This window comes from Fringilla coelebs (genome assembly GCF_963513975.1).
Source record: "Fringilla coelebs genome assembly, chromosome: 21".
In the NCBI taxonomy this organism is placed as follows: Eukaryota; Metazoa; Chordata; class Aves; order Passeriformes; family Fringillidae; genus Fringilla; species Fringilla coelebs.
The window spans coordinates 1,716,587-1,738,365 of NC_140047.1; the positions used below are offsets into that span (position 1 = coordinate 1,716,587).

The 21,779-nt window shown below is 50.2% G+C and overlaps 1 protein-coding gene across 5 annotated transcripts in view; it reads right to left on the minus strand.

Annotated features, from left to right (window-relative positions):
* EXD3 (exonuclease 3'-5' domain containing 3) overlaps positions 1–21,779 on the minus strand; it is a 253,050-nt gene that overhangs the window by 119,663 nt on the left and 111,608 nt on the right. For all 5 annotated transcript variants that reach the window (XM_084219682.1, XM_084219681.1, XM_084219679.1 and 2 more), the window contains exons 12-19: positions 17,139–17,305; positions 15,528–15,666; positions 14,975–15,188; positions 13,893–14,002; positions 12,585–12,780; positions 11,315–11,481; positions 8,900–9,070; positions 1,339–1,392 (exon numbers count right to left, since the gene is read on the minus strand). In XM_084219682.1, the coding sequence (XP_084075808.1) occupies positions 1,339–1,392; positions 8,900–9,070; positions 11,315–11,481; positions 12,585–12,780; positions 13,893–14,002; positions 14,975–15,188; positions 15,528–15,666; positions 17,139–17,305 (1,218 nt within the window). The remainder of the gene's footprint in view (positions 1–1,338; positions 1,393–8,899; positions 9,071–11,314; positions 11,482–12,584; positions 12,781–13,892; positions 14,003–14,974; positions 15,189–15,527; positions 15,667–17,138; positions 17,306–21,779) is intronic.

The following is a 21,779-nucleotide window of genomic DNA, read 5'->3' on the forward strand; positions in this document are numbered from 1 at the left end:
GTGTGCCAAAGCACAATGATGGAAACAACGTCCAGCGACCACTTCAACCCCTCTGATTCACACAAATGTTTCACCTGGAGTTCCCTGGTGGCCAAGAAGTTTGAAGGGGTTGATGTGGGCAGTCCCTCAACGTTTGTTTCACATTCTGTAGAGAAGTGCGTCTGTGAATGAGCACTGGCGAGTCCCAGACACATCTTCATGACCATGCTAAGGACTCACAGGAGTAGGATCAGCTACACACCAGTAAAGGAGCCTGGCAGAGCCATCCCATCTTTGTGGAGGGCATCCAAAGGCAAGGGAACTGAGGGAACCAGACATTTTCCAGGAGTATTGTACCCTGGAAGCAGTTATTTTCCTTTTGCAATTCCTACACAGTATTTTGAAATTAGAGCTCTGCCAAAGAAGAGGATGCTGGATGCTGAATTCCCTATTCCACCACCTGTAGGTTCAAGGAACCTGAAGGGTGGCTGCACCTGCCTCAAAGTGTTTCATTATGGGAGGAGTTCTATTCCACACTCTGATTCTCCATAGGAAATCAGCAACCCATACTCTGCAAATATTCTGACTGGCTGCCTGAGTAGCTGGGAGATTTTATACTGACAGTTTGTGACAAAGAAGTCCTGCACCCTGGCTCATGTGAACAGAACTCTGGCTCATGCAGAACAGTTTCGCTCTTCCAAATGGATTTTTAGGCACTAAAAAATTGCAAAGGACCTGCAACAGGACTCACAGCTCTCCAAGCACTGACTTGGCAGGCTCAGCACTGCATTTTGAAGCATGTCTGAGAACAGCTCTGAACAGCTGGTGCTGAGGGCATGGTTGGCCTTTGCTTTGGCTTTTCTGTATAGCAACACAAAACCTCTCCAGCTTCCACCAGACCCATGCCTGGGGCCTTCCAATCTCCTCCTTCCAAGCCTGAAGAAATGTCCCTGAGGGCTGAAACTCTCTCATTGTGGAGCCAGCCAGCAAGCAAGCAAGAATCTCTGGGATAAAAAGCACAGAAATTGAGCTGCCTTTCACCTGCCACTGAGGCCAGACAGAAACACACTGTTCTGGATTGTTTGTCTTGACTTCCACCCCCACCCCCAATGGAGAGCAATTGCTCTCTCCACCAATACAGGGACTGAATATAAGTATAAAAAAACATTACGCCCCAAGCCTTGGTGGTTGAGAATAGCAAACCTCTGAAGACCCTAAATGTAGCTTTTAGTGGAGAAAACATGAAAAATCCAAGCCAGCTCTTGCATTCACGCCTGACTTTTCCTCTTGTCTCCCCTGCACACCCCAGACCATGCAATGATCAGTGCCAGAAACACGCCAGCAGCTTGGAACACTCACAGTCTGATATGGGAGTCCAGAGGTCAAAATGACTCTTCCTTCCTGTCGGGCAATCTGGAAAAAACAGTAAAAATCCAAATGAACAGGGGCTAAAGTTACACTGAGTTCAGGCTTTACTTGCAGTCACAGAAGACAGGAGGTGAACTGGAGATATCGAGTGTTTCTCTCAGTGTCAGTCTGCACCTGGCCAAGACTTCCAGACAGCAACAGCAGCTCAAGGTATGGCTCACCCCTTGTCCCCTCCCTGCCAATCCCTGCCTCATCTCCCATGTGCTGGAACAAGCTCCAGGTGCATCTGTACCACAGATGGCCCAGGGAACCATTCCACCTTGAAACAATCCTAAACAAAAACAATCTTTTAATTTTTTCCCTTAACCCAGACTATTTCTATTTCCCCAGTCTGGGTCACAAAGAAAGAAACAGTTCTACTGCACAGGGGAAAAAGAAAAAAAAAAAAAACCTAAGCAGGTAATTCTAGAAAAAAAATGTACCATTAAATGTGTCTGTAAACTTTATACCTTTAACAAAACTGCTCCTTAGAGAAGGAGGGTGTTACTGTCCTGGCAACCCAACACACAGGAATTCTGCACCTTTCCAGGCTGCAGGGAACATCTCCCAAAGAGTTTATCACCTCCCAACTTAGAATCCTGAGCTTTTGTCAGAGGTCTGGTCCTTCAAGTGGAAGGTGTGTGCTGAGTTCCCAGGGAGTCACCACTGCCCTGCTGACCTTCCCATGGGCTCGGGGACACTGCCCAAGGGAGGCACTGCCCAAGGGAGGCACTGACTCTGGAGCTGCAAGGGTGGAAGTGTGACTGACCTTCCTTCATGTGACTGAATGACACCCCTGCCTCTCACCCCTCACCCTCGTGGAGGAGGGACAGAGACTCGTGGCTGCAGCAATAGGAGGATTCACAAGGATTCCCATGTGAACCAGGACTCAGCTCTGATCCTGCTGACAACAGATCAGTGCTTTGAAGTAGGCACAAGGTTATTTCTTTCTTCTGGCTTGGATTCTGCTAGAAGCCCTCGTGTTTTTCACTGACTCCAGATGTGTGTCATGGAGGTCTCTCATCTGGCTCAGAGTGCAGCAGCTCTGTCTGGATCCCTGTCTACCCTTGGCAGGAAGACACATTTGGGAGCAGAGTCCTGCTGCACTTCCCAGAGAGACACCAGTGAGCACAGCCAGGGAACACCAGACAAACCAACCACAACGTTTAAGCTCTGTCCTGGGTAGTCATTCTCTTAAGACTCACTGAACCTATGGAACAGGAAACAAGCGGGCGAAGGCTCTGAAGGCCCTGTGCAGGCAGCTGAACAACCTGTTTTTCCCTTTTTTCCTCTTCCTGAGCTTTCAAGTATCTGCTTCCCTCCTTTAGTTGTGAAGTCACTCTTTGGCTGAAAATTCTGCGCTGAGAAAGTGATTGGCAACAACTTCTAAAACATCTTTCTACAGGCAAAATTACTGGATTTCTTTCAAAATCAACCCTCTCTCACTCAATAAATGAAAAAACCTCTAAGAACAGGAGCCTTGAAGGGGTAGCACAGATGCCCCATGCAGTCTTGCTGCTGAGCAGCCACCACAGCACCCTTGTGGCACGGTAGTGAGGGAGGTCTGGTAAGGCAACAGCAAAAGGTCACCACAGGGATTTGCCAACAAGAGAAAAGGGATGTGAAATTCCTCCAGACCCATGTTTGCTTCAGGGTAAGTCTGAGGATTCCACAGCTGGAACACACCATTCTGACTTTCTGCATCCAGGGTTAATTAGTTCAAGCTTGATAAATCCCCTTATCTAAATGGCTCTGCAGAGACAGGCAAAGAACATCAAATAAAAAGGAGAAAAGCAATAACTCTTCCAACATGTTTTTCTGCCTCTGGAACAACGACTGGGAGAAGCACGCAGAGCCAGCAAAGCCATGTGATAGCACACGTCTGACTGAGACCACAGAGGGTATGTGCTGAAGGAAAAGGCACAATTCCTTCTTTTTCTGCAAAAGCAACAAGGGAAGGCAGCACTGGGACCATGGGGAGATGTGTGGTCAGGGATGCAAATGAGAGGAAAAAAACACCCAGGGCAGCATTTTGGCATGGGTGTCAGGGACCTGTGCTCTAGCCCAAGTGCTTCAGAGAGGGCATTGGCCTCAGTTTCACAATCTATTACAAAGATAATATCAACTTCCTCTGGAAAAGGCTCAGACCTTCTGGATAGAAAGCACTCCCTAATCAGTTGGTATTACTGATTATCCCTTAACGTGTCTGTCTGTTCAGCCAACTTCCATCCTGCAGAAATGAATGAACCCACAGGAGTTACTGTCAGAGAGACCTGCAAGGGCAATGACTGAGGAGAGAGGGCAGAGGGAGCCCCTTTGTTTCCAAGCCAGCACCAGCAGCAGGATGATTCGTGACCATCTAAAGCGTCCTGAACCAAGGCCAAAGGAGGTTCCAAAAAACAGCAGCACAAGGCTGTGGATTTGTAAGTTAAACTTTGCCAAGTCTGTGCAAGACACACGTTGGGCAATGCCACATGTCCCTGGAGAGCCAAACGCAGTACAGGAAAAGCTGTGCTCCCCTTGCAGTGATCCTGAGCCTGAGCCCGGCCCCGCTTCAGACCAAAAGGGAGTGGACAGAATGTGCCTGCCCCAGGATATGTGCTGGGAAAGCACCCAGACAAGGATCTGCTAGAGAAGGGGATCACAAAACCCAGTCCAAACCCAGAGGCCCTCCCTGTAATCCCAGGCTCTTTTAAAAGAGACAGTAAACCAAGAGCTGAACAGCTCTGAGCACACTCAGTCCAGCTCTCCCAGTATTGCAACCCTAATCTTCTCTTCAGCATTCCTGAAAAGTATAAATTGCACAGATTATCACACGTGGCCTTAAATGCCACACCAAAACCATCCACCCAGTTTTGTTTCTCTGTGCAGATCCATTTGTATCAAGGTCTCCAATGAAAGACCTTCTCCTCCTGCTGACCAAACATCAAAAGCCAAGTCTCAATCTTAAAAGCAACACAGCTCTTCATCTGCCCTCTCTGAATTTAGCTTCCCACCAGACTAAAAAGACCAGCAAACCTGGAGAATGTCATCTACATCAAAAATATGGAAAAAGCCAGTCAAAGCTGAGACAAGATCCAAGATTAGATTCCCCCATTAGGTGAAGATCTGCTCACTGCAGGATTAAAATTCCTTTTGTGTCACCTGGCTCCAAATTAGTCTAAGGCAATTTAGATCTGGGTGCACAATGCTCTATCTGGCTCCTGAGATCCATCCAGCCGGCCCTTCTCTGCAACTCGCTGGTTCACCTGGAGCTTTGGAGGATAGGTGTAACCTTGCAAGGGAATCTTCCACAGCATGGGAGCCTCAGGAAGCCAGTTTTACCTGCCTTCTGATTATTAGCATACTTCAAAAGATACCAGGTTTGCCTTAGCATCAGATTCTCCTTAGAGATGAGGATGATTTTGAAGACCAAGAGCAAAGTCAAAAAATAAAGTAAACCAACCCAGAACACAACTGAAGCAGCTTTGAGATTCCACTGAGTCTCTTATTAGAAACCTACGAGACTATGAACATTTTCTTAAAACCTTTTGCTCTGCCCCCGAGGTACAACATTGCAGGAGCTACTGCAGCCACTCAGGCTGTTGGGTGATCCTGTAAGGTTGGTGTGAGAAGGATCCCACTGCTTTGCCCTATTCTCCAAAATTGCAGAGAAAATAGGAGCATCCACTTTTCCATCTCCTTCCAATTATCTGAAAAACCCAAAAGATAGATTTAAGATTCTCTGCAAAAAGAAGTTTGCAGAAGACAAGATGGAATAATAGAATAGTTTGGTTGAGAAGGGATCTTTAAAAGGTCATCTTGTCCCAACTCCCCTGCAGTGAGCAGGGACATCTTCAACTGGGTCAGGCTGCTCAGAGCCTCCATCCAACCTGACCTGGGTAGGAACACAACAGGTGTGGGGCATAATTTTAAGTAAATAAACTTGTATTAATTGCACGTAACACGTTGCTTGTAGGAGTAAGTGCAAAGGCAAAGGGTGGATCACCCAAAAGCGACACTTGCACACTCAGAATCTGCTGCATCCCAGAGATGGAATCTCCACATTCTTTACCCCATGGATTGTCTGGAGCTGGAGTCAGAGTCCCTGGGGAGGAATGGCTGGATGCACACAGACCTTTTCCAGAGAGGCCACACAGCAGAGAGCCAGGCTTGGGCCAGCTTGGGCCACTGTGGAGCCCTGCAAAGGCCCTGCCCGAGGTGCAGGGAGCAGCGCTGCCAGGCAAGGACTGCTGGGGACAGCACATGGTGGGTTCCACTGGCTCTCAGTGCACAGGCTGCAAAAATTCTCAGATAAAGGAGCTTGTCCAGCACATCTGGAACTACTTCCAGCCCCAGCTGCAGACTTGCTGTGCCACAGGTGTGTGCAGGTGCTACAGCAGGTTGGACAGCAAGGTAATATGGGAAAAACAGCACGGCCACCCCACCAATTGAGAGGGCTTAATAAAACCACCTCCACTGCCTCTCAGAGAGGCTGCTGCTCATGGACAGGAGCTAAAATGCATCTGTAAGGACAGCCTGTGAGTTCTTTGCCTTTCACATGAGGACAGATTAAACCAGGGACATTTTCAGTATGAACTTCTATTGTTTTTCCATTTTTAAAGATTTTCTGTATCTGCACTTATGACAGGCAATTTTAATCAGTCACTTCTCCAGTGAAGTCCTAATTAAATGGCATCATTAAATCAGAGACTGCAAACTGGTAGCATCTCGCAGCACATAAACAGAACCACAGAATCACAGAATCATTAAGGCTGGGAAAGACCTTCCAGGTCATCAAGTCCAACCACAAACCCAGCACTGCCAACTCCACCACTAAATCTGGTCAGGCAGAGGGGATCCAGTGGATCGTGTTGCCAGAGGCCCTGCTCTCACATCTCTGCAGATCTGGCATGACAAACTCACCATGACAAGTCCAAGATAAAATATATAGTCAATAACAGCAACACAACACGAAGCATAACACAGGACAAGAGTTTCACATCCATGGGAATGGGGGTTGCCAAACCAATTCCTGCCACATGTGCTAGCCTAAACAAACAAACAAGAAAATCCATAAATGCCAAAGCATAGCTGAGGAAGTTCTCAGGCTTTTAAGCTTGATCCCAAATAACAGAGGGTGAAGGACCAGACCCATCTGCCCACCAATACTTGAAGCCACTTTAACACAGAAAGGGAATGAGAACAATAAGGAGCAAATGCCAGGTATTGCAGGAGTTCTTGGCACAAGAAGTGTACTATGGCTGATAAATCATTTGAGTGAAAAGACTTTAATAAAGAGCAAACACTAATGCTGTACACTCTTAGGTGTTCCGAGTGACACCAGTTTGAAACTGTGCTGGGACAACACCCAAACCATCTGTCGTGTACTCAGTGACCAGGATACAAACCCTCTGCTGGCCTTTGCAATAACATTCCCAAGTTTCTGGGCGTAGGGTGGTCAACATTCAACTTTGATTCAATCAGGACCAGCCAGATATCAAACAGGGTAGGAGGAGTCTATTTTTATCTTTGATTATCCAAGCCCAGATCAAAGGCTCTGCAATACAGTAACACTCCAAGGGCTTTTGATAGTGAAAGGATGTTTGTCTGGTCACCATAGAGAAAGCAATGTCAAACATCCTGTCTGTGGCACGATAAGGGATGGGGATGAGAAGTGGAGACGGAGCTCTGGGGGGAGGTACTGAGAACTAGTTTGTTTAAATAACTAGTGCAAGTTTGGCAGGGAGGAGATATTAATTATTTCTGCAGAAGTTAGAGCCTGCCCCGGATTCAGGCCAAGCAGACATCTGAAGCGGAAACAGCCTGCACACCAGCCTGGGTGATCCATGCACATTTGATAGCACACACTGTGTGGCCTGGATATCTCTGTTGACTCCCTCGAAGGCAGGGAGGCCCTCTGGGAGACCTGGACAAATAAGAAAGCTGGGCAATCACTGACCAGATGAAGTTCAACAAAGGAAAAGGCCACATTCTGCACTTGAGATGGAGCAACCCTGGATATACGAACAGACTGGGGAACGAGATGCTGGAGAGCAGCGTCACAGGAGGGGACCTGGGGGTCCTGGGTGACAGAAAGTTGAATGTGAGTCAGCAGTGCCCTGGAGCCAGGAGGGACATTTGTGTCCTGGGGGCATTAGGCCCAGCATCACGGGCTGGTCAAGGGAGGGGATTGTCCCACTCTGCTCTGGGCTGGGGTGGCCTCACCTCGAGCCCTGATGGCAGTTTTGGGCACCACAAAAGGAAGAGAGACATTAGGCCATTAGAGAGTTTCCAAGGGAGGGCAACAAAGATGGTAAAGGGCCTTGAGGGGAAGCTGTGTGAGAGGTGGCTGAGACTTGGTCTGGAAGAGACTGAGGGGAGACCTTATTGCAGCTACAACTTCCTGGTGAAGCGAAAAGGAGGGGCAGGCTGATCTCTGCTCTCTGCTCGCTGTGACTAGGGACAGGACCTGAGAGAATGGCATGGACCTGTGTCAGGGGAGAGTCAGGCTGGAGCTCAGGGAAAGGTTCTTCCCCCAGAGGGTGCTGGCACTGCCCAGGCTGCCCAGGGAATGGGCACGGCCCCGAGGCTGCCAGAGCTCCAGGAGCCTTTGGACAGCGCTGCCAGGGATGCCCAGGGTGGGGTTGGGGGGGGTCTGGGCAGGGACAGGAGCTGTTCTCAATGATCCTTGTGGGTCCTTTCCAGCTCAGGAGATTCTGTGATTCTGTAATCTGCACTCCTGGGATAGCAGAAATGTGTCTGAAATGAAGCAGCATTTGTCTCTCATCCAGTAGGCAGAGAGGCAGAGTTATTATGGGAACCCAGAGCAATACTCATGGGTCCCCTCTTCCTTTCCCAAACACCACTGCAAGTTGTGGCTGATCACCTTTGAGTCACCTCACAAGGCCAGCCAGGATGTTACATGGCCATTGATTAAGGACATTCTCCCTTCTGTATTGAACAGCAATCTTTGGATTATGGTTCTGCCCAATGGACCTGGACACATGGCAGACAAATACCTTCCCTGTAAGCCCAAACTGAAGTGCATTAGAAATCTAAGTGGATGTTGGCTCCTTTCAGTGACTTTTGTCTTGTTGCAAGCACACAGCCTCCCCAGAGACACTTGGTCACATCTTTGGAGGTTGGAGATGATCGTTAGGGCCCCTTCCAAGCCAAAGCAAACCATTCTGTGATTCTATGATCTTTACCCTCCCCTTGTGTTCTTCTCATGACTTGAGCTGCCCCAGCTGACAGTGACACAAACAGACACACATAAAAGTGAGACACACGTAAGAGTGGGGTCATAGCAGTCTGCTCCCCTCCTCTCTCCTGGAAGTGGAGAACCAAGGCTGTGCACCACTGCAGGGACCAGCTGATTCCAGCTGCCAGAGCTCGGGGTGACCCAAAGAGCTGGGAATCAGCACAGGGATGGAGGGAGGGATCCACGGGGCAGCTCCTGCAGCCTGAGCACCAGTGCAGCTTCCCAGTAAGCCCCATCGTGTCCCCATGGACATGGGAGCTGTGAACTCACCTCAGCAGCTTTCCTGTGGTCATCCTCATTGTCCAGCAGCCGGACATCCACGCCCAGGCAGCGCAGATAGCGCCCCAGGCCCTGCAGCATGTTGTCACAGACCACGCTGAACTCCTGGGGGGAGATAGGGGCAGGAGGGCGTGAGGGCTCCGTTCCGGGTCCTTGGGATTCCTAGAGAAAGGCAGGAGATCCATAAGGAGCAGAAGTCTGATTCCCAGTACATTTGTGGTTTTACTCCCTGCGTTAGTTCACCCACCACAGCACATCCAACCACCTCCTTCCCCCTGTGTCGCCACCTTCCCATGCTCTGCAGCACCTCTAGATCCTCCTGCCCATCCTTTCCACATTGCCATCACCGCCTGGGCAGGGGGCAGAACATGATGGGGCTAATTCTGAATTTGCCATTCTCTCACTGACCAGTTGGCCACCTGATCCAGGGACCTGCAGCCTTTCCCTGGAGAAGTGCCAACCTGGCCTCCAGTGCTCTGCACAGACATTCATCTTCAAGAAGTCACAGAAACATAGCCAAGGCTGTTGTTCCCCTAAATTAGTCGGCAATTAATAAACACGTGCCAAAGTTATGATTTGGGACAGAGGGAGAAACAGGTAGACAAAGCAATCACATCAACTCTGTTATCTTTGGAAGGTTAAAAATAGGCAGTGCCTGAATTCCGTTTGTTTTATTTCAAATGTCTGCTGCTGGGGGAGTTCCTGCGCTTGGAGGACTTTGGCTTTGGGAGGCTCCCAGAAGTACAATAGCTAAACTCATGGAGAAGGGAAGTTATTAAGGAACTTCCAATGTCCAGCTTTTGACTCCAGGAACTTGAATCAGCTGGGATGACTGAAGGACACTGCCAGCAGCTATGCAGGGAGCCAGCACTGCAGATCAGCTCTGCAGGAGCTGGCCCCAAGCTGGGAATGCTGTGGCACACCAGGCAGCTCCATTTAGGCTCTCCATAGGAACCAGCTCAGGTCCAGGAGAAACCCTGTTGTGATGCTGCAGTTCCCAGCAGCTGGTCCCTGCAGCCAGGGCTCTGCAGCACCGGGCAGACTGCGCTGCCACCAGTTCCTGCAGGACCCTGGTCGATGCAGCTGTGACACCAGAACAGGGGATGGAGCTGTCCCCTGAAGCTGGGGCATTTGGAGACGCTACCCCTGGCTGCTGCTGCTTTCAAACAGATGTGCAGGAGCTGCAGCTGGCTCTCAGCCAGTGTTTATCCAGTGGCCAGCACTGTCATATGGAGCTTTTTTCTCACATTTCATGCTAGCAGAGAGCAAAAAGCTTATAAAGGAGAATGGAGTCATTAGCCCCACTTCAGACAAGGAAATACTGGGAAAGAGAGCTTGGAGTCCTGCAGGATGCAGTCAGGACAAGTCTGCTTTTTTTGGTGTCCCAGTCCATGTTTTACCAACTGCCTCTTGGCTGATGAATCTGACTGTACAGAACACAAAGATGACCCGTGGGTTTCCAGGGTGACTGAAGCCTGAAGTGCTCACTTTTCCCACCTCTGCAGCAGCCACCCAGGTCTGCTGTAACACACAACATTCCCATGAACGCAATGCTCAGGGAGCAGCTCCGTGTTCTCCTGCCTGCTGCAGGCCAAGGGATGCTGCACATTTCCACACAGGTGGACACAGTCAGCAGCATCTCAGCCCAGCCATGGAAAGGGCACTGACTTCAGGAACTCCATACACACTTGGGGCTCCTCAGGATACAGATACACACAGTGGGTCTTCTCAGGCAATAACAAAATGGGATTTGTGCCAAGGTTTCCAAAGGTACACAAACCACTGAATTGTTCCATTTGAAATGTAAAACGTTATTCCTGAGAGGCACCAGTCGCATTTCAAGACACTTAAGCAGAGTTGCATTGCTCTGGTGGATTTTTAAGGCTCTGTCACATGACAAACTTCTGGGAGAGGCCTCTCATGGAATGTGGTGGTGGGCAGGGAGGCAGAGACAAGGCTTCAGCAGAAAGGCATTTTTGATCGATTATTTGCTTTTAACTTTGCAGATTTCTACTCCAGACACAATAAAGGAGATATTCCCAGTGTGAAAGCAAGGTGTGGAAGCTCAGTAAAAAGCAAAAATAAGGAAGTAAGAGTTTTGAAACCTTGGCCACAGAATCCAAACCCAAAATGTGGAAGGAGCATTTCCGTGAGCAAGGCTCACTGGGCTTAGCACACAGATCTGCACCCACGCTGTGCAAAGAAAGTGAACCTCAAAGAGCAGGGAAAGCTGGACCCAGCCAGGCCAAGGAGACAGCAGAGTGTCCTGGGAGGGAGGGGTGAGAGGATGTTTGCAGCAAGAGTCCTGAGAACAGCCGTGCCCAGTGAATGGTGTCACTGAGAGCAGCAGTGTGTGATTTGCAGGGGTCTTGAGCAACAAGCAGCTCTTTGAAGATGTTTACAAACCTGTCCAGAAGGTGATGGTGCTTCTTGTTTATTCAGCTGCTTCTTAGCCCTGGGTTTTTTGCTCTGTTTTCCCATCAGACTCTCAGTCAGGTCTGAACCCAGACCAAAGCTCTCAGGATCCTTGCAGAGCCTCTCATAGATTTCCAGCAAGCAGTAGGCATCTGAGGCTGCAGGGAAGAGAATGTGAGCCTCAGCTCATATGAGGCTCATTCAAAAGTAAACCAGAGGCTTTCCTAAGGCAAGGGAGAGCCTCCACCTTTGTAAAAGCCACCGTGAACAACTGTGAGGCTGCAACTCCCTCAGGTCATACACTCAAGCTCCAGGACTGGCTCACTGAGCATCCCAGCTGAACCCACAGTCCCAGGGAGTCAAGGCAACAGCTCCTAAGGACAGGCTCTGCCATCTCCACTCTAACCCAATAACCCAATGTAAACTGCACCGTGGCTCTTCCAACCACCACCAGGCAGCTCCAACCAGCTCCTGTTCCTCACCATTGTCCCCGAGCCTGCCCACAGCTCCTTATCATTCCTCTTGACAGGAAGGGAACTTCCCCAGGAGATGCAATATCTGAGCAAGTAGTGCCCAAGCTGTTTGCAATCACCTGCCCACACTCACTGCCATGTGCTGCTGCTCCCTGCAACAGCAATGGGAGAACTCTCCCAGCCAGTCTGACCAGTCCCAGTGATTAACTTTTGTGAGAACTGTGTCAGCTTCAAGGATAGTCGAATTTAACAAAGGGCTGGTTTGCATCAGCAGACTGTCCTTTGATGCACCAGGAAAAGATTTAGACCCAGACTTCTGACTCTGGGGTAATCAGCAATAAACTCTATGGGTCCCTCCACAGCCCTGAGTCTGTGCTGCAGTTTCTGACACATCTGCCCATTTCAAACCTGGCTCTAACAAGCACCTCACTGTGACAAATGAACACAGCATTTGTTTCCCAGGAAGGCTGTGAAATGAGGCAGAAGGAAGTGGACCTTCCTCCTTACAGTTACTGAGAGGAGTTTCCACTGAGGTGATGTTTCATCAGACAAAATCTGCAAAGCACAGGAATTCCTTCCTAAGGGAAATAATGAATCACTGGACAGTTTAAACTTCAACCATTAAAGTCATGTCCTCAAAAGGACAAGCAAAACATGTGCTGACTCCTTTGAACAGGAACTAATCTGCAAAGCCATTTTCTTCCTCTGCTATTTAACGACTTTCCTGGGGACAGAGCGGCCAAACACAGCCTGGCCCGGGCACCTGCAGCACCCAGCCAGGGCCAGACCTGCATAGAGGATCTGCTCCTCCCGGAGCGGCCTCTTCTCCCAGTTTGACAGCTGCTCTGTTTTATCCAGAGGCTTCCCCAGCACATGTTGCACCAGAAGGCTGAGTCCCTTCTCCGGCTGCCTGACCCCTCTCTCCTCGTGGCTGTGCTCCGGGGACAGTCCATCGACCTTCCGGCTGTCCTTCCCCCACTGCAGCTGATGGAAACAAAAAGACAGAAACCACCTGGTTACGAAGCAGCTCCCAAACCACCTCCTGTTCCAGCTGGTGGGGCCAGGCACAGCCCTATCACATCCATCTCGTGCCTGGCATGTTGAACCCCAGCCCTCAGACAAGGGCTGCGATGGCACGAGACGAACACGGCCTTGGGTTATTTCTTTAACAAACACACTTGCTGGAGAGAAATCTCTCCCACAGCCAAGGAAGGGAAAAAAGGGCATTCTTGTACAGCCCTGCACCGGAGCAGCACGGCTGGGATGAGGCTCCTTAGGGGTCTGCGAGGTGCTCACCACGCTGGGGGCCGCTGGGCATCCATGCAATTAAGGACCAGCAGTGGCAGTTCAGCACCTTTCTCCTCCTAGTCCTAGTGGGAAAAGGAATTCCTGTGATACCCTGGGCAGCAGTCCTCTCTGCAGCTGCCATTTCCCAGCTTAAACTGCAGCAATGGCTGTTGGCAGCTAGGTCAGCCCCTGCAGCGCTTCCCAGGTTAGGCTATCTATCCCAAAGATCTGCTTCACCTTAACCCACAGCCTCAAAAACACTCTTACATTTTACCCATTAAAATGGTTGTGCTGAACATTTCTGTAGACTGTTGAAAGCTCCTGTGTGCAAATTCAGGGACAGCTGTGCTTCAGCTGACCAGAAACTCCTGTGCTGAACCCACCAGCAGCCCTCCTAGGAACATCAGAGTTCTGTACAAATCGTTAACTCCATCATATCTGCTTCAATAATTCATGGCCTTGGAGTAGCAGAATTTCTAAAAGAACTTCCTCTTCCTAAGTATAACTTGTGCTGAGAAACCTTGTCCTGGCTGAATGGAGCTCGGTCCCCAAGAGCTTTTCACAGCTTCTGTAAAGGCTGTGAAAAAGCTGTCAGTAACATAAGCTTTAACATTTTAGTTGATGAAAACAAAATACTTCTGTCTTCCTTCACAGAATTCCAACACCTCAAACCATCTGGAGGAAATGGTCTCTTTACTCATGCAGCCATCTCCCTGCCAATCCAGGATGCAACCAGACAGTGCTGTGGATTCAGGACAGTTATCCACCAGCATATGCAGGAAACACCATTTCCATGTGTTTATACTTACTTGTTTGTCCACTGCAAGAAGATCCACCACACCTTGCATTTGCCTCTCTGTGTCTTTCAGAGCAGAACACGTGGCTGCAAGGCTGCTGAGGTCTCCAGACATCCCATAACCTGCAGACAAAAAAAGCCCAGATCACGCAGGTAGGAAAACTCAAATCACGCTTAATGCACTGTAGCTTCTTCTAGTTCAGAATCAAAATGCTGACAAAATATTTATAAGCATTGGTGGGAAGACTGTTCAAACAGGGAACAAGACGGGGTCCTGTCTCTTCTGTTCCCAAGAGACACTCCTGCAGATCAAGGGAAAAGAGAGGTGCATGAAAAATGCTGAGTTTAAGATCAACTTACTTAAAATTTGGGAAAGGTATTTATGAATTTGGCTTTGAAATCCAGGTTTAGCAGCTCCTGATAAAAGCTTCCAAAAACCATGTATGGTAGTTCAGAAATCTTTGGTGTCCATCACAGCAGCTCTGGGACAGCACACCCAGACAGCTCTGCCCACCAGAATTACCTGAACCACTGAAGGCTGGGTGTCAGCTGGGGATTAGTACAGAGCTAGGACAATCCCGAGTCTGAGAGTGCAAATTATATCAGGAATGCTGGATCTGACCTGAAATGGGGAGATACAATGGCATGGACCTGTGTCAGGGCAGCTCAGGCTGGAGCTCAGGGAAAGGTTCTTCCCCCAGAGGGTGCTGGCACTGCCCAGGCTGCCCAGGGAATGGGCACGGCCCCAAGGCTGCCAGAGCTCCAGGAGCCTTTGGACAGCGCTGCCAGGGATGCCCAGGGTGGGGTGGGTGGGGGTCTGGGCAGGGACAGGGCTGGGCTGGGGGATCCTGGTGGGTCCCTCTAGCTTGGGATATTCTGTGGTTCTCTGATCGTGTATTTCCATCACTCCCAGTTACACTAGTCACACTAGACACTGTTTCCTGGCCTGGCAGTGCCTGAACACTCAGGGCTACAAAAGCTGCTTCCATGGCAAGTGGATTTAGGGAATGTCAGCACCAAGAGGATCTAGGAATGACGAAGATGACAAAACAGGTGGTGTGAAGTCCCGAGGCGGGGAAGAGAGAGGGGTGTTACCTAGTTTAGTGATGGCTGCATCTGAATAGAGCATCTGGATGAAATGGGGAAGCTTCTCCTTTTCGCCCTCAGCCTCGGCTTGCTCGAGGAGCCGTGGCAGGTCCAACAGGAACACCTCATCCTTCAGTGCAAGTTGCAGGAGGGCAACACGGGGCTTCCCCACCATGCCAAAGGAAGGCTTCCACTCCATGTCCACACCAACGACCTGCCCAGCCTGCAACACAGACACCTTCTGCACCCAGAGCCTGCTTGTGCTTGAGAAGAGCCAGAAGAATCTGTCCAGGACACGGGCATTTCCTTCCCAGCACCTGCAGCTCTTTGTGCAAACTGCCACAGACACAGGGAACTCTCATAGCACCTGCATCACTCACGGGAACCTTCCCTGGAACAATTCCCAACACCTTCCCCAAACCAGACCGGCCTAAAGGAGCAGCTGTTCTTGGCTTGGAGGGGTAGGCAGTGGATGGCAGTGGCCACATCCAACTCTGTGTCTCAGCCTGACATGTAGGTCCAGCTCTATGGCCCTGCCAGGCCAAGCCCAGGTAACACTCACCTGCAGCACCTTCTCCCAGCACTGCAGTGTCTCCTCCCATGTCTGCAGAAAGTGAATATTTTCCCGTGGAATAGGAAGCTGGTAATAGTCCTTCTTCTTACTGGCCTCATAATTACCTGCTTTTGTGACCTCTTCTGCCCTGCACAGAATCAGATGCAACAGTTTGAAGCCATGGAAAGCCAGAAGGAAAGCCTGGATTGGAGCAAGAGGGTTAAGTTTTACTCCCCTTATTTCACCCTGACCCTCTCTTTCCCCATGACACTCAGCCCTTTCTCAGAGAAAAGAAACTAATCAAAAAGGTCCAGCTCCCTTGGACAGATCACACATTTCCGGTTAGTCTCTTTCCCATGGAGACTTGAAATGGTTCATTATTTGGGAAACTATTAGTAACCTTATGTTTGGGAGGCTGTGTGCCCAATTTTGCAGCAGAGGAGCTCTCCCTGCACAAACACTGTTTCCTGTGGGTTTGTGTGCATGGGGAAGTCAATATTTGTGCAAAATATTTAATGAAGGTATGCAGCCTCAGGTCTCCAGGAATATTCTCACCTGCAAAGCTCAGGAGCCCTGTGTGGTGTGACCAGAGACAGATGATGTCATTTATATGCTGGTGCCACCTTGTTGTGTGCAGTGAGAACTCCCTCTGGGAACCTGTGGCTGTGTTACTCAATAGACAGGGCAGCCGGACTGTTTTATGGGGTTTCATGGCTCTGCTGACTTTATAGCAGCTACCACAGCAGGTATCATGACTGGCTGAGTAAACTGCAGGACAAAGGGGTTCATTAATCCATCCCAGCTCCTCCAGCAGGGCAAAGCACACCCTCACCTGCCCTCCCTCCACAGCACAGAGGTGTAGTGATGGGTTTTATCTCTGGATGCACAGTCTGTGGCTCAGCCACACACCTGCAATTACCCCTTTGTGATTTGAGGGCTTATCCCTCATGGAAAAACCTCCTGGCTCACAACTGGCGGCTGCTGTGGTTTCAGGAGGAAGGAGGAGGAGGGCAGCTCTGGCAGTGCTTTGGAGGGAGGCAGGAGCATGTCCAAGACAGACAACAGTTTCCTGTGCTCCAAAAAAGCCATGAACCCTCTGGAAAAGTGTTTTGAGGGTTATTACATCTGTGTTGTATTTCCTGAGGTGACACAGTGCTTGAACAAGTGCAGATCTGCACGAGGAGAAAGAGCAGATCCACAAAACCAGAATCCCTGAACATAAACTGTTCAAGTCCATCTGCGAGACCTTCCCAAAATCATCAGCATTGCAAAATAATAACTAGTAAAACTTTGACAGATCTGCAATCACCTCAGTAAAATAGATGAATATTTGCACTGTTGATCTGGCAGAAGAAGTGTAAGAACCCTCAGCAGCATGAAGTAATCTCACAGAGCTTCTGTGTACTCAGGATGAGTTTAAAATGCCCCTTTCACAGACATTTCCAGGCTTATGACAAACAAATGCAGTGTATGCAGGGCACAATGGGATCCAAGTGTATGGAGGAAGTCTTTTTAAACCTCTGTCCCCATGGATGCATCATAGCAGACAATTTTAAGCAAATATACAATGTTTGTATGACAAGCAATCTGCATGGAAAAGGCACCAAACGGAGGATTTACCTGTCCTGGATGTGCAGCTTCTGAAGCTCCTCAGCCACAGCCTGGGGCAGCATCTCAGGGGGCACCTGGCAGTGCTGCGCCCACCGCGCTGCCCCGCGCGCGTCGCAGTGCCGGAGCAGCGACTGCACCAGGTGGCCTTGGAGCCACCGGTTCTCCCCAACTGTGCTCTGCAAGGGCAGGAGGGAAGAGCAGACTGTCAGTGCAACTTCCATCCCCCCCTCCCAGGAGGCACCCTCATTGTAAAAACCTTATTCCTTATATCTAGTCTGAGTCTCCCCTATTTCAGTTCAAAACCGTCAGCTCAAGTTCTGTTGCAATAGGTCCTGCTAAAAACTCTGTCCTCATCTTTTTTATCGGCCCCCTTTAGGTACTGAAAGGTCTCCTTGAAGCCTTCTCCGGGTGAGCACCCCCAGCTCTCCCAGCCTGTCTCCAGAGCAGAGGGACTCCAGACCCTGGAACATCTTTTGGGATGGCTTTCTTAGGATAGACATTGCCTGTGACTCCAGGGCAGACCGTGGTGTGGAGTCTCCTCCATCCTTGGAAGTATTTGCAGGGATTGTTGTGATTGCCAGTCATCCACAGGGCAGGGAGGGCACATCAGCAAAGCTTTCCTGAGTGGTGGAGCCAGGAAAAGGCTGACATCACCCTCCAGCCTCCTACCCCCAGTGCTGTGAGATGGGGGCTCTGGGACCCCCAGCACCAGGCACAGCCACGGCTCAGTCCAGGCTGGCAGTGGTGTCGCCCTGCACTGGAATTCAGCTGGATGAAATGTGCTATTCGTGTCCCACATCCAGCTGGGCTGAACAATGATTGCATGAAGGAATTCTTCCCTCTGTGTCTGCTCAAAGCCCCTGCGAGGGTGAGAACTGGATCATTGCTTTGGGACAAATGCACTCTCAGGGGTCACTGTGTTCACACCTGCAAACAGGGAGGGCACTTTAGGACATTCCCTGCTCCCAGCTGTTCCCTGAGGGAAGGGAAGTGCCTTGGCCCACTGCAGAGCCTGGGGACACCAGCACAAACTCACCCTGCCTGTGGTTCAAACCCCAGAGCATGGCTCAGTGCCCACCCTGGCAGGGGTCAGCAGCCACTTGCAAGGGGCAGTGCCAGTCAATGACAGCTGGATGCACCAGAGCTCTTCTGCCTTGTCCACCTCCGAGAGGTGCAGGTGTAACAGGAAATACAAACAAAGCTCTGTGGGGTGGGAGCTTCCCCCCCTCCTCCCCAGCCAGCCCACATGTGCTGCAAACATCCCGGAGCCCCCACAGCCACATAGCAACTTCTCCTCTCTGACCCAGTCATGGATATGCCCTTGAAGTTAATATTGTCAAGAAAACTGCTAAAACAAGCTGAAACCCTATGTGGTGGCCCAGGACCTGTAGGTCTAGGACTGGGACTAACAAATGAGAATTTCGGAGGAGTAAAATGCTCAGATCTGCACTGGAAGTCCATGCCCAGGCCACTGCCATCTTCCCTACGCTGCCCACCTGCACTGCTCAAGGGCCCCAGCCTGTTCCCAGGGAGGGCAGCACCTTGCTCCCTCTGCTCAGCATGTAGGAACAGCTCCCAGCTGGGTGGGAGGCTGTGGCTGTGGGGCCTCATTCCTCACATTCCTTCAGTAACTAAAAGGCGAGAATTTGTCTTCAAAGCACACACGGAGATCAGGAAACAAATCTGTTGATGGCCCCAAGGTAAAAAGGAAGGAAAACAGAAAGCCAAGAAGAAAAAAAGAATGACCCCCACCCAGAGGTGCAGAAGGGGGCAGAGGCTCAGAACAGCTTGGAGGGATCTGGCACCCCAGGTAGCAGCAGCCTGCTCACAGAAACTGCTGCCTCAGCACTCTGTCTGCACCCCGGAGACTGCCAAATGCCAAACCACCGCTCTTCTCATGGATGTGTGAAGGTACAGTTTTACTGCTGTTCCCAAGGGGCTGGGGGCACAGCAGGAGCCAGGGGAACAGGACAGGGCTCCAGCAGCTCCCCAGGGGCTCAGGTACAGGAGGGAAGGGGCAGGGCAGGAAAAGGACAGGACACATTCTCCTGCTGATGCTTCTTGCCCTCTACATTTCCCCTGGCCATGCCAGTCCTGGCCTTAATGCCTCTCTCCCCTCTTTGCCTTCTGTGACTGAGCTCAGCCAAGCACTGAACACGTGAGGAGGGGCTGTGCTAAACCCTCCTGCACGTCTGCCAAGCCACTTCTCAGAGCCTTTCCCCTAAAGAACATATTTTCTTACTAACATTGCAGAGCAATTCCCTCTTCTTGTTCCCCCTGTGTCCATCCTATTGTCTTCCTGTCTTTTTTCTAAAACACAAACTCTTTGGTGTTGGAGCTCTCTCAGTTCACCCTGAGTCAATTCTTAATAAATCTCATTGTGGCAGCTTTATTTCTGGAAATAATGAGGTGCAGATTTTTTTAATATTATTTTAATGATAACAGATTTCTTCTTTCAACCACAAAAAACAACTCTGTAAAGAAGGTTAATCTCTCCAGAGATATCCCATCTTGCATTCTGAAACAGAAAATAGCTTTGTTTGTCTTTTTACTGAAAAAAAGAAGAAAACCAACATTGCTCTAAAGGGGAAAGGCTTCCACCGCAACAGCTCAGCAAGAGGCAAGAATGTGGAAACTTTGGCTCCAGACATGTGGGCACAGATGCAGAGAGCAATGTTTCACCAGGGATGACATTTCATGTGCTTTGCTGTCAGTAAATGAACACTTCTCAAGAGGAAACTGGCACGGGTGTTCTGAGCAACATCAGCAACACCTCCGAGCAGGAAAAGATCCTACAGAGTATGAGGCTTGTTTACATCCCTCTTGGAATTCTAGACATATCATACATTCTTTAATCCATAGGAACACACAGAAACCCCTGACACCAACAATAACCCATGATTAAAGCTTTCCACAGTGATGGCTGCAGATTTCCTACCAGTAAATCCTGTTCTCACCACCAAGGGTTCACAAAGCTCACACCAACCACGCAGGGCAAGCTCAGCAATGTCCTGACCTTAACCCATCAACCATTTCTCCATTGGTACCAATAATTTTGAAACCAAATATCCAATAGCTCCCTTAGAAATCACCCTATCCAACCCTAGATCAGTTTTATCTGTATGTGTTAAGCTGCATTTCAGTCCCAGCCAATTCTGCCCTTTGCCTCAACATCTTTTCCCAAAGAGGGACGTTATTCACACCACTGACATTGGCTATTTGCAGAGTCAGATTTTAATTTAACTTTTGAATGTCTTGGCCAATTTCCCCTGTTTTCAAGTGCCTCCAGAACCAACAAAACCCCCTCCTGCTAGTGTAGAGAAAATGTCAAGGAGAATATTTTAGAGTCAGCAATTTTAAAAGGGGAAAAAGAAGGGCAGGCTTGAAAAGGACAAACCCCTGTCAACAGTGGAGAGCACTGAGAGCACTGCTGAGTTCCCTGTGGTGTGGCAGGTACAGACACCTGTGCTTAAACACTCCCTGAACATGCCACTGTGGTACTGTCACTGCAGCTTTATTGTATTTGTGCTCGAGGTTTCTTTTTCAAAGTTTCCATCATTTGTGCTGCATGGGGAGATGCTGCAGTGTCACCATCAGACGTCGCTGAAGGGAACTCCTTGAAGCATAAGGGTGGAGCTGGGACCCTCAGAGCCAGCTCAGACCAGGGCCACAGCCTGTTCCCTAAGGGGAGGGGGATCTTGTCTTCTGGAGAGCCTACAGAGATCCTGGAATCCCAGAATGGTTTGGGTTGGAAGTGATCTTAAAGCCCATCCAGTTCCAACCCCCCGCCATTCCACCATCCCAGGTTGCTCCAAGCCCCATCCAACCTAGCCTTGGACACTTCCAGGGATCCAGGGGCAGCCACAGCTGCTCTGGCACCCTGTGCCAGGGCCTGCCCACCCTCCCAGGGAAGGATTTCTCCCTAATGTCTAATCTAATCCTGCCCTCCTTCAGCTTAAGGACATTTCCCCTTGTCTTGTCACTGTCTGCCCTTGTAAAGTCCCTCTCCCTCTCTCCCATAAACCCCCCTCAAATCTCAACAGGCCCCAATAAGGTATCCCTGGAGCTTCTCTTCCTTGGGCTGGACACCCCCAGCTGAACCAGCCTTGCTTCAGAGCAGAGGGGCTCCAGACCATCTCCGTGGCCTCCTCTGGACTCTCCAACAGGTCAATGCCCTTGCGGTGCTGAAGACCCTAGAGCTGGACACTGTGCTCCACGTGGGGTCTCAGAAGGGCAGGGTGGAGGGGGGAAAATCCTCTCCCTTGGATAAAAGAGGCCAACTTTCCCTCCAGTCCGTCCTGAGCAAGGTTTGCTGTGAAAGCAGCAGTCACTTGGTCATGGCCACCCCCCACAGCCAGAGCCTGAGAGCACCCTGAGAACGCGCTGCTTTCTCATCGCTGGAGCTGCTTTCTCATCGCTGGAGCTGCTCTCTCGCTCACAGGCACTGGGCACTAATTTATGAACTGGACAAGAGCAGAATGGGCTCCATTGAGAGCCCGGTTCTCAGATAGCGATCAGTGCGTCACTGCCCAACTCGCAGCCATTCCCACATCAATGGCGGGGAAGGGGCCCGATCCTCCTGCACAAAGCCGGGCCCCTGCGGCTCCCTGGGGCGGGCTCGGCTCCCTGGGGCGGGCTCGGCTCCCTGGG